General features: G+C 36.7%; 2 protein-coding genes across 4 annotated transcripts in view; both read left to right on the top strand.

Annotated features, from left to right (window-relative positions):
- The window catches only part of LOC107569254 (cytochrome c oxidase copper chaperone-like), a 4,896-nt gene extending 2,709 nt beyond the window's left edge, over positions 1–2,187 (top strand). For both annotated transcript variants that reach the window (XM_016255293.1, XM_016255300.1), the window contains exons 3-4: positions 1,285–1,399; positions 2,009–2,187. In XM_016255293.1, coding sequence (XP_016110779.1) covers positions 1,285–1,369 — 85 coding nt within the window. In that variant the 3' untranslated portion in view covers positions 1,370–1,399; positions 2,009–2,187. The remainder of the gene's footprint in view (positions 1–1,284; positions 1,400–2,008) is intronic.
- A 2,018-nt stretch (positions 2,188–4,205) lies between these two features.
- On the top strand, positions 4,206–9,193 carry LOC107569269 (popeye domain-containing protein 2-like). 2 transcript variants are annotated; one of them, XM_016255311.1, is made up of 4 exons: positions 4,206–5,235; positions 6,868–6,976; positions 7,133–7,688; positions 9,118–9,193. In XM_016255311.1, exons 1-3 carry the CDS (start codon positions 4,739–4,741, stop codon positions 7,637–7,639), a joined length of 1,113 nt encoding a protein of 370 aa, XP_016110797.1. In that variant the 5' UTR covers positions 4,206–4,738; the 3' UTR covers positions 7,640–7,688; positions 9,118–9,193. The 2 variants fall into 2 exon arrangements, with proteins under 2 accessions (XP_016110797.1, XP_016110808.1); XM_016255322.1 differs by having other exon boundaries at positions 7,133–7,547; positions 9,118–9,190.
- Positions 9,194–10,731: the final 1,538 nt, after the last annotated feature.

Below are 10,731 nucleotides of genomic sequence, written 5' to 3' on the forward strand. Positions count from 1 at the left end.
CCGGGCTGGACTCTGCTTCGTCCACGGTGAAAGCCGATCCGGCGATCCACAGCACTAAGTTGATGTATTCCCTCAGCGACCAGCACAGATCAGCTCTAGGCATGACGAAGCGGTTATCGTCTTCTTTTGGAAGACCAAACAAAGTAGTTTCAGTTTCACAACGACGCACACAGCGTCTTAACGAAATGGCTGCAGCGGCAACAATACTACAGCGAGAATAAAAATTACGCCTTCTTTCTTTGCGTGAACATTTGGGCAGCGTTATGCAAATCTTCCCACATAGTGAGGTAGATATGTGGGGGCGTGTTAGAACAAGCCGTTTTAGGTAGGCGTGGCTGACTCTTAACTTTTATAAAGAATATCTCTTTGGATTTGAGACTTTAGTCTTTGCAACTTTCCAGATCTTCTTTATGCACCAATAGCTTGTAACACTCCAAAGAAAAAGGAAAAATTTAAATCGCATCATATGACCCCTTTAAAGGGATATTTTTGCACATAAATTAAATTATGTAATTATTTCATGTTTTCCCAAACCAGCATGACTTAAATTCTTCTGTGTCAAAAATTATTTTTAAAGGACTGAACTGCTCAATGAGGCTTTAACGGATGCAAATCCCCATAAAAGTAGTCTGTATCACTTGTAAAACTACTCTGATTACTGTTGAACTAATATTAGAGTTGTATTGTGGCATGAGCAGTTCTTCAAATTTCTCTTTGTGTGTTCTGTTAAGCTGGTTTGGAGCAGCATGTGGGTTAGTAAATAATAGTGCTGTCAAACGATTAATCGCATACAAAAAAGTTTTTGTTTGCATAATATATGTGTGTGCTGTGTATATTTATTATGTATATACTGTATAAATTCACACACATACAGTATATATTTTGAAAATATTTACACAAATTTACATGTCTATATTCATATAATGTATATTATAAATAAATATATTTAATATATTGTGGCATTACAGATATTTTCCGTACTGCCCCTTTGTTTACTTTGATTTTCTCATAAACAACATATTTTTCTCAAATATATACATGCATGTGTGCATTTATTTATATATATATATATATATATATATATATACACAGTGGGGAAAAAAAGTATTTAGTCAGCCATATACACAGCACACATACATATATTATGTAATCAAAAGCTTTTATTTTGGAGTGCGATTAATCGTTTGACAGCACTAGTAAATAATGACACAATTTTTATTTTTGATTAAACTCACCCTATACATTTTAGCAAGATACCATGACACAATACTGTCTTCATTGCAGCATAATTGAAAAGGGAGAAGAAAGCTGCACAGACCTCATCGAAGCGCACAAGGAGTGCATGAGGGCACTTGGTTTTAGGATATAATACTACCATCATTATCAGATTGAGTGAATGGTAAGTGTCACAAAAATGACTAATCTCTTACAAAGAATATCCTTAGTGATATTTCTCACATTTTATTTTCCACACCTTGGGCACCACAAACTTGAATTTTATTAATGCAATTTTCAGATATCTCCGTGCACAGTAGATTTAATTCAAAGGAACAGTTCACCTCAAAATTGTAGTTTTTGCTTCCACATGTCTTCTGCATGACTGACTTTCTTCTGTGGAGTTATTTATACCATATAGCCAAGCTGTTCTCTTCCATACAATAAAAGTGAATGGTGTCCACAGCTGTCATTTAGGGCTGTTCCTTACAAAAAGCTATTATATAGCTTCAGAAGACTCTGAATATAGTGCATAAGTCATAAGGACTACTTTTTTGGAGCTTGTCAGCCCCTGATCCTCATGATGTTGTATGAAATGATATTCTGCTAAAACTCTCCATTGGTAAATAATGCTAAAACATCCATATTTGAACTCCCTTTATATATGTTTTAAATAAATCTATTCCTTTAAATAAATAAAATCTTCTGTATATATTTTTGAGGACATTTTTTTTTATTTAAAGATTATTTAAAGTTATAATGTTTTCTATTTGTCTTTTCTTTCTTTTTGTAGTTAATGACAACCTGTGTGAAATGGGACCCCGGTGTGCTCGTTTATTTATATTTTTTACACTGCAGGGAAGATTATACAGGGCTGAATTTATTCCTCTAAGGGAAATGTCTGTCTTTTCTTTCTCTTTCTTTCATATGTGATACATTTATGGTCAATAAAGATCCTATGCAAGATGCTAAGCCATTCTCTTTTCTTGTGTCTTCACTTCTTATTTGTATACAATAAGCAGAGATTCTTATAACAAGGCTGGCTTTCTCTTTTTACAGCCTACTTTAAATTATTCAGTCTAATCAACATGTATCACATGCTTGATTTACTTATTTTAGCACATATTAAATTATTTATGAAGTAGTGTCTGCTGACACACTGCAGGCCAAGCAGTTTTGAACAAACAGACTGTCCCTTCAAGCTTCCTACTCGGTTGGCTTTCGAATCCCCTGTACCAGCGTTGGGCTGGTGACAGCTGCACTTAACTATGCAGGCCTAAAATAGAGCTGCTGCTCCCAGCACACTCTAATCTGAGGTCTACCCGCAGAAGCGCTTTTATTCTGTATCTACACCTGGTGTGAACCCAGCAAAAGCAATTCATAATTAGCATTTTCTCCTTTAGTTTGGTCCCTATAGTTTGTCCCTGACACAAACACAAGAACAGATTGCTTATTTAGCTTGTTTCACTATTCCAGCTTATAATTACCTTATACATTTTGATGTTCAATTCATTAAATACAAATGCAAATGCATAATTGATATTTTTCATATATTAAATGTCAATAGTTTTTTTCTGGTTTATTTCTGTCATTCAAACTGCTTTGATGGTGCTTTACTTCAATGAGAATGTGCACACAGTATGTGAGTGAGAACATTTCGATCGGCATGCCTCTGTTGCAGGGTACATGTCAAATTGACAGCTCTGAATAGTAACTTTAACACTCTCTTATCATCTATAACAACTAGTTAAGCTGCACAAGATATCCAATGTATATTGACTGTGCATTTCAGTTATGTTTCCATCTATACAAGCTGTCATGATTAAGAGGTAAAACAAATGGATCTATTAATCACACCACAAAGCAATTTGTCATTGCAATGTAGTTCAATAGAGCATTCCATTTGTGCTAAAACACCACATATCACTGCGCAGCTCTCAAAGTGGATTGTTATTTTTCTTGCATAATTCCCACAATCTGTAATTCAGATGTTTTATATCAAAATAATGCAGTTCCTCATCTACCCTAGCTTTGGTGAATGAATAGACCTGCTCTCACTAACCTTAAATTATCCAAACCTCACAATATGGAAAGCCTCTGTCCTTAAATTACATCCATTTTCCTCAAACAAAGACTTAGTTTTCCTATTTTTCCAGTGATGAAGATAAGAAATTAAGAACAAAATATTTAACATTTCCAGCACCACCAAAAGCGAAGGAAGTTCATTTTCAAATTCTTAATCGAGTATACAACCTTCTGTGGAATTTTTAGGACTTTAATTTGGTTTTGATCATAACAATTGGTCATTTTATGATGAACGTATTGCAAAACTGAGCATTTATTTATTTATTTAATTTAAATGTGCCTTATTTACCAATTTTATGGTTTATCTAAATTAACACAATTAATCTTTGTTCTTTGGTATATTTATAAAAGATGGAACATGCAACTTAGCAATTACTATAATTATTATTCTTGGAAATGTATTTTTACATAAGAATAGATGCCTGAAAACAACCAAATTTCTGTATTCTTGAATGGCAATTAATGAATTAATGTTATAAAATAAGAGTTAATTACCATCTGTGCTTAGTATTTTGATATTTATGGAGTAACTAAGCAATGGCCACTGAAGAACATGCTGTATTGTGAATATGCTGTCATGCCTAACAATGCCAGTTGGCATTTTCCACAACAATACAACAATATTCTCATAACTTCTGCTTAAATAAAAGAAACAGAATCCACTCACTCTTGCACTCCACTGCTAAGCAGCAGAATATTAACTACCAACAACTGCTGGGCCAAGTTATGCGAAACTACAAAAAGGAATGGTCATGGAGGGGAGGTAAACAGTGTTACATGACCTCCCCTGTTATTTTATCTGTCTCAGATTCTCTAAATATGCCCCCCATAGCCTAGTATCCTCCTCCCCTCAAACACCATTAGAAGAGCTGTAATACAAATGGTCTGTTTGATTGTGAGAAAACGAGTGTTGGTGACATCTGGCAGAGCTTTCAAAGATCTTCACAGACGTCAGTGCATGTCACTTGTTATCGTAATCACTCTGCCCGACCATCATTGTGTTATGTTAAGTAGCGAGCCTGTTTTCTGTCTGCGGCTCTTTCCTCCTTGGGTTTCAATTCCAAACATGGTTATCCTTTTCAGGGTCTCTACCCCCGCCTCTCCAGCTCCATGTTTCCAACAGTCCAGTGCAGGACAGGGAACAGAAGCAGAGACGCTATAGGGCTGATATTGTCAAATTCGAAAGGAAAAGTGGGTGTCAACGGAACTGAATGGAATGGAATTATGAAGCTTCTTTCATTCCAACTATTTTTTGGCAGAAAGAGGTGTATTGGCTGTTAGAGGCTGAGGGGAACAATCTTTTTTCATTTATATCTGACATTAGTTTTATATTTTTAACAAACTTTTAACACCTTGGGCTTATGAACCACAACTTTTTCCAACAAGGCTCTTTTTTATATTCAGTTTCCATTGAATTGAAGACCACATAGCCATAAATATGAATAGTGGCGACTCTACCTTGATTGACTCTATAATTTTCAATCACTCTCTTTGCGATGGATGGACGAACAGCACCGAAGGTGCCATCTACCATCTGGGTAACACCATTCTTTTTTTGGGATATATGGGGGGTAGTGGAGCATATGGGGCTCTGTACATCTTCAGCTTTTTGGCTCCCGCTTTCCTCTGTCTGGCACTGTGGGGCTGGTTGACAGTGTGTGCCCTTGATGTTTTCCTCTGGAACTTGCTGGTGATGCTGCAGTGTTTGGCCCAGGTGTGTCATCTGATTTTTCGGCTGATGCAGGACGGTTTAGCTAACGAGGAGCTTTCTGCGCTTTACACAGCGGTCTATCTGCCTCTGGATGTACCTGTGCAGGTGTTTAAGGAGATTACGGCTGCCAGCGAGAACAAAGCGCTCTCTCTAGCGGCTGAGGAGACGTACGCTGTCGAGGGGAAGACACCCATTGATCAGCTGTCTTTTCTTATTTCTGGCAGGTGAGAAACAGAATGTTTGGCAGAGTTGTAGACTCTCATACAGTTCTCCGGATTAGTGATTGATCTTGAACTAGTAAAACTCGCACTAAATATCTGCTCATTTTCCCGAAGGTGTACTTAATGTTTACAATAGCTCGCAATACTAAGGCAACATTCTCAGTTGACCTATCTATTGATTAATTAAAAAAATAAAAGTGATTAATGTATACAGTCCATTAAAATTACAATGGTAGTAGTAGTTGGGGCATAATAGGAAAGGAAAGGACATGACTTGTGGTGTCCCATACTTGGAATTTGTGCTCTGTATTTAACCCATCCAAGTGCACACACAGCAGTAGTGAACAAACACACACACACACACACACACCATGAACACACACCCAGAAGCAGTGGGCAACAAATGCTGCAGTGCCCAGGGAGCAGTTGGGGGTTCGGTGCCTTGCTCAAGGGTCTCACCTCAATCGTGGTATTGAGGGTGGAGAGAGTGCTGGTTATTCACTCCCCCCACCGACAATCCCTGCTGGACCTGAGACTCAAACCCACGACCTTCGGGGTTACAAGTCCGACTCTCTATCCATTATAAAATAAGGCATTTTATGTAAGGGATAATGTACATCCAGCCAGGTTGTTATCTCAGATTATTACACGGCCCTGTGGAATACTTGATTCTGATTAGTCAATCGCGACATTCCGAGGTATGCTATCCCTCGATAACAACCGGTAAAGGCTAATAACACAGGCTCATCCGGGTAACAGCAGTCGGCGCTGTACTCTTGCTTGAACTATTTTTTCTTGGTGGAAGCTTTGCATTTGTTTAGCTAATAAAATATTTAAACTCGATTCAAAATGGTGTACAATTATTTAATTATGTCATCCTGGTATCGCGGACTCGCTCGTTACATACAAACGCAGATGCTGCCATTTTGCTACGATTGTTTTGTACGATGTAATGGATTATAAGAGAACTAACAAACTGGTAAGGGTTTAAAACATTTTCGTCCTAATTATTTTATTGCCTTAATTATTTTTGTGGTGAAATGTTGTGTAATAAGTGGTTAAAATAATAAATAAGGCATATATATATATACATTTAAAATATTTTAATAAAACTTCTTTGCTGCTTAATTAAACACTTTTGTGTGCCAAATCATGTTGCAAAGAAAATAATTATTACTTAGGACCCCTGCAGACCTCATGACTGTCATGTGAAATTTGGTGAAACTTCCCAAAACCATAATTGTATTTTTGAATGATTAATTTATGGTTTTTGTGATATTTACCTTGAAAAAATGTTAACATTTTTTGTATTAACATTTTTTTTTAAAGATGTGTACACTCATATGTATTTAAGGTTAAAATAAATGTTTTTTCTTCCTTTTTACTTGATGGTTACACCGTATTACATTTTTAGTCATTACATTTTGCGATAAAACGGAAGTAGCGACTGATCTTTTTTCTGTATTGCAATGTATTTCACTCTAAATACTGTGCATTTAGAGTGAATTTTCATTTCATGCTTCTTGAAAATGTTACAAATGTTTTTCAAATCCATATTAAACGAACATGAATACAAAAGGTACATTTCTAAGGACTTAGCATTTGTGTTTAAAACCAGATCTTTTGCTTTTACAGGATTAGAGTGTCCTTAGAAGGTCAGTTCCTCCATTATATCTTCCCTCACCAGTTTCTTGATTCTCCAGAATGGGAGTCTCTAAGACCTACAGAGGAGGGCAACTTCCAGGTACGATAACATACTGTTTTTATAATTAGTACCAATGTGATCCGGTACATCTAGGAAACTTCTTTTAGCCTGTGCCATTGAGCAAAATTATTCAGTGTTCATACAACCATGAAATATTGCATCCCCTTAAACTTCCCATGACCCTTTTGACCTCAGGTGACACTGACCGCAGAGACGGACTGCCGTTACATCTCTTGGCGCAGACGTCGGCTTTACCTTCTGCTGTCTAAGGATCGTTACATTGCCCGACTTTTCTCAGTCATGCTTGGGAGTGACATTGCTGACAAACTGTATTCGCTCAATAACAAGCTGTTTGCCAAGAGTGGTGTGCGCCTTGATATCCGTCTGCCCAGTCTCTACCACGTCCTCGCCCCCTCGCCACAGGGCAGTGAGGGTGGCAGTGCTAGTTCACCGCCCAGGGGGAGCCAAGGAGATGCTACAGTCATGCCGATTGATCCAGCCCAGTCTAACCAGGCCTTAGAAGCAAGAAACGTCCATCCGGACCAGGGAAAGACCCCTGTGCCCAAACCGCCACACCAGCGCTGGGCCTCAGACACCGAGATGCCCTCCGGTGAGGATTCAACAAGCTTGGTTCTGGAGGACTTTGCTGATATGACAGGCTCTCTAATGGACTATGGGAGTGAGAGAGATTATTTGAAGTAAAGGTTGGGGTGTTGACGCTAACACACTGGGACACTTCTTAAATCACAATGTAAGTACACAAGGAAGGATTGATGGGTGGGTGGGTAAAGATGGGGCTGGTTTGCATGAAAAGGCACAACTGCACTAACTGGACACTGAACTGCACAAACAATGACTGATTAAGAGAATGCAGAGTGATGAATATGCATGATCAATTGTTATAGTGTATACTTCTTTTTGACCTGGATTATATTTATGACTTTACTGCCATTTGATAAATTCATATGCAAGGAAGGGATGTCAGTTAATATAATAATATTAAATACGTATCATAATTATATTGAAAATTAATATGCTAGAAGAATACTGTTTTAATTATAATTTATTATTATTATTAAATTTATTTTTATTATATTAATAAAACTGTTCACTTATATATTTAATTTTTTTGCATAATTTAATGTTAGGCTTGAAAAAATAATAATATTATTATGTTATTTTATTAAATTCATTATGATTATATTGATGATATACTTGTATATATGAATAGTGTTATCAATATAATTTAATTGATTGATTTAATTTTAGGCTTGTAATAATAATAATATTACATTAATAATACCATATTCATTTATATTTAATTTTTTACATTATATTTTTTAGAATTTTGTTTTTACATTATATTGTAGGCCTATAGTACTAGTAATAATAATAATTATTATTATTATATTGATAATGCTATTGATTTAAAATGTAATTAAAATGTAATTAAAATTAGATTTCAATTAATTAAAATAATAAATATCTTTCCTTTCATTTACATTGTAGGCGTGTTATTATTATTAATAGGCTGTATTGATACTATTCATTCATGATTTAATGCAATTAATAGTAATTATTTCTACATTAATTTGTGTAGTGTGTTCTGTAATAATTAGAGTATCTTCAACTTTAACAAACACAACACAAAGTATGTCCTCATTTAACACACATGTGCATTCTGGTAAGAGGAAAAGGCTTCCTTGGGTGAGAGATAACGAAGTTTTATTTAGTACATGGTAGTGGAGTTATATTCAGTGTTTCCGTCCTAGGATATTTTTTGATAGATGTTTCTATGCTTAGGAGAAGGCTGGTTTTATTGTTCCACATACACTGACTTGTGCCAGAGGCTGGATGAAAGTCTGGAAGGGGTTTGGGACATCCAGGGATCCGAAATACTTGGCTTTGCCAACAAGGGCCATATTGCACTTTGTAGAGTACAGGATAGTGGGACAGCTGTGGGAGGAGGAGGGTTCTGCTGTCATTTGAGACATGACCTTCACACGCTAGTTTCCAAAGGAACTCTATATTTGGATCATGTCCAGAAATACAGCCTGGGCTACAGAAAACAATATGTGAACTACACTGATGGATACAAACATGCTGAATTGAGTTATGGGATTTATTGCAGTGTTCTCAGTTACATTTTAATGTGTCACCTTTTTCCATAAATCTAACAGGATGATAATCCAGGAAGACTTCGATTCCAAAGAGGAGGTGCCCCACTGGCCCTTACTGACACCCCAAAGCTGTAGGAATGGTTTCAGCAGTGTAAAAACCATAACATCTGAACGATTCCTCCACCAAAATCACCATCGAATCTGTTTCCCCTCATACAAAGGAAGACAACATTAACACCGCACAGTAAACATATTCTTTAAATGTCCTTTTGTTTTGGACAGTGACATGACAAAAGATCAAACCTCCCAAAACAGATACTGTTATATATGATTCCACATTACACATAAAAATGTTTTATTTTTATTTGTATTGGCATGTGCTTAGTACTTAAATCTGTTTGGAATACATGAGACAGGCAACAAATTAGATTTTCAAACACAAATGAATTTTAACAGCACTTCAGAGTTATATTAGATAGATAATGAGATTTATTACAAAAGTGTGTGCTTTATCATAATAGGAAGTTAGTAAATGCTTCAGCATCATCTTCTGAGACTGTACACTGACCATTTGATGAAAATGTATTTTCATGGGGCCAATTGTTAAGTGCTGGGTTCAAAATGTGACTTATCACTAATTGTAAATGAACAGATTTGAATTTTTAATATCAAGAACGCACTATGCAGTTAGAGACGCTAATCAAGAGTGCCAAAATAATGAAAAGTACCTTGAGTATTGCACCACTCCAAACATTTTAATCATTGATAATGAACCAATACTTTCAACACACATTTTAACACATAAAAGAACTACTGAGTGTTGAATGACTGACTTGATTCCTCTTGGCTGATATTTCACTAACACTCTCTGGAACAGAACACAAAAATCATATTGTACATTATATAAGTGCTAAAACTTAAAGGGGTCATATGATGCGATTTCAAGTTTTCCTTTCTCTTTGGCGTGTTACAAGCTGATTGTGCATAGATAAGATCTCTGAAGTTACAAAGACTAAAGTCTCAAAACCAAAGAGATATTCTTTATCAAAGTTAAGACACTGCCACGCCCCCCTAAAACGGCTCGTTCTAACACGCCCCCACATACCTACCTCACTATGTGGAAATATTTGCATAATGCCGCCCAAATGTTCACGCAAAGAAAGAAGGCGTGGTTTCAGTAACCGCAGTTAGTGTTGAAGCAGCATGTCAGGGAGACGCTGTGTGTTTTTAGGCGAAAGCAAAAGCACTTTATTTGGCCTTCCGAAAGTAGATGCATTTAGGAATCTTTAAGATTACTTACAACAGAACAGCAATGCATTTTATGGACGACCGTTTCGTGAACCTAGGAGAGGAGGTCATTCTGACTTTGCTATGACAATCTGGCGCTTCTGAATCAGCTACTGTTTTGTTATTAGTTTAAGTATTTGCTATTGACTGTTCAAATGCGGAGTTTTGCGCATGGTGAGTGTGTGCGTGCGCGCGCGCGCGTGTGTGTGTGTGTGAGAGAGAGAGAGAGAGAGAGAGAGATACATCACAGTGGAGTCAGCTGTCTTAACCGTGGCTTGTGTACTGCAAACACATATTCATCACTGTGTCTGTCACGAGACTCTGTTCCCCTTTCGGGCTCTGTCTTTACATTTATTTTGAAAGATGAAGCTCGCAATTATGGTAAGG

This window comes from Sinocyclocheilus grahami, unplaced genomic scaffold (genome assembly GCF_001515645.1).
Source record: "Sinocyclocheilus grahami isolate Dianchi unplaced genomic scaffold, SAMN03320097.WGS_v1.1 scaffold28.1, whole genome shotgun sequence".
NCBI classification, from domain to species: Eukaryota; Metazoa; Chordata; class Actinopteri; order Cypriniformes; family Cyprinidae; genus Sinocyclocheilus; species Sinocyclocheilus grahami.

Excerpts from the sequence above, each read along its gene's own strand:
- LOC107569269 (XM_016255311.1), top strand. The coding sequence starts at position 4,739 with ATGAATAGTGGCGACTCTACCTTGATTGACTCTATAATTTTCAATCAC. Across the intron at positions 5,236-6,867 it reads TCTTTTCTTATTTCTGGCAG|GATTAGAGTGTCCTTAGAAG; the intron begins GTGAGAAACAGA and ends TTGCTTTTACAG. Across the intron at positions 6,977-7,132 it reads CAGAGGAGGGCAACTTCCAG|GTGACACTGACCGCAGAGAC; the intron begins GTACGATAACAT and ends TTTTGACCTCAG.